The sequence below is a fragment of the Penaeus monodon genome, chromosome 31 (genome assembly GCF_015228065.2).
Source record: "Penaeus monodon isolate SGIC_2016 chromosome 31, NSTDA_Pmon_1, whole genome shotgun sequence".
In the NCBI taxonomy this organism is placed as follows: Eukaryota; Metazoa; Arthropoda; class Malacostraca; order Decapoda; family Penaeidae; genus Penaeus; species Penaeus monodon.
This window is the reverse complement of record NC_051416.1, coordinates 7,512,130-7,512,779: the sequence shown is the minus strand read 5'-3', so window position 1 is coordinate 7,512,779 and position 650 is coordinate 7,512,130. Positions and strand designations below refer to the sequence as shown.

At 33.1% G+C, this 650-nt stretch overlaps 1 protein-coding gene across 1 annotated transcript in view; it reads right to left on the bottom strand.

Annotated features, from left to right (window-relative positions):
• The window catches only part of LOC119593021 (N-acetylneuraminate 9-O-acetyltransferase-like), a 28,303-nt gene that overhangs the window by 18,753 nt on the left and 8,900 nt on the right, over window positions 1–650 (bottom strand). Inside the window, exon 3 of the mRNA XM_037941916.1 lies at window positions 275–383. Coding sequence (XP_037797844.1) covers window positions 275–383 — 109 coding nt within the window. The remainder of the gene's footprint in view (window positions 1–274; window positions 384–650) is intronic.

Genomic DNA, 650 nt, shown 5'->3' with positions numbered 1-650 from the left:
CAGAACCAAGACTGAGAAGTCTATATATGCAAAATCCTACTACCACCATTTGCATTAAATGGTGATAATCATCATATTAATGCCTCCAAATAAACATGTTCACAGGCTTTGTGGTATCAAAAGAAGTACAGTGCATTACATCAAACAAATTAATTATACTAACAAAACAAATATAAATATATGGAAAATGAAAATACTTTCTGAGTAATATTTATAGTTACAAACCCTAAAAGGATCTTAATTTAACTGGAAGGATCTTACTTGTAATTTTTACCTGTTTGACCATGGCAAAGTATAGCTGTCTGATTCGGGAATCTCCCACAAAGAGCATGTGGTTGTCTTGCTTCAAAAATGCTACGTATCTCATGCATCTTCTTGAATCCCTGGAATACAGATACAGGATTATGTAAGATACATATGTAATCAATGAAGAAATGGTAATTAATGAAGAAATACAAGGATCATATAAACTACAGCTGAACCAAGGCCCTTTAGGTAAGCTGTATTTCAATAGGACTAAATTGGGTCAGCTGCAGTTCTATAGACAAAGCTGTATTTTATAAGGCACCAATGAGTTTAAGCTCTATATTCTGACAGTAATAAAACAGGAGAACAATACAGACAACTTTTTGATCTGAAAGAGTTCAGAC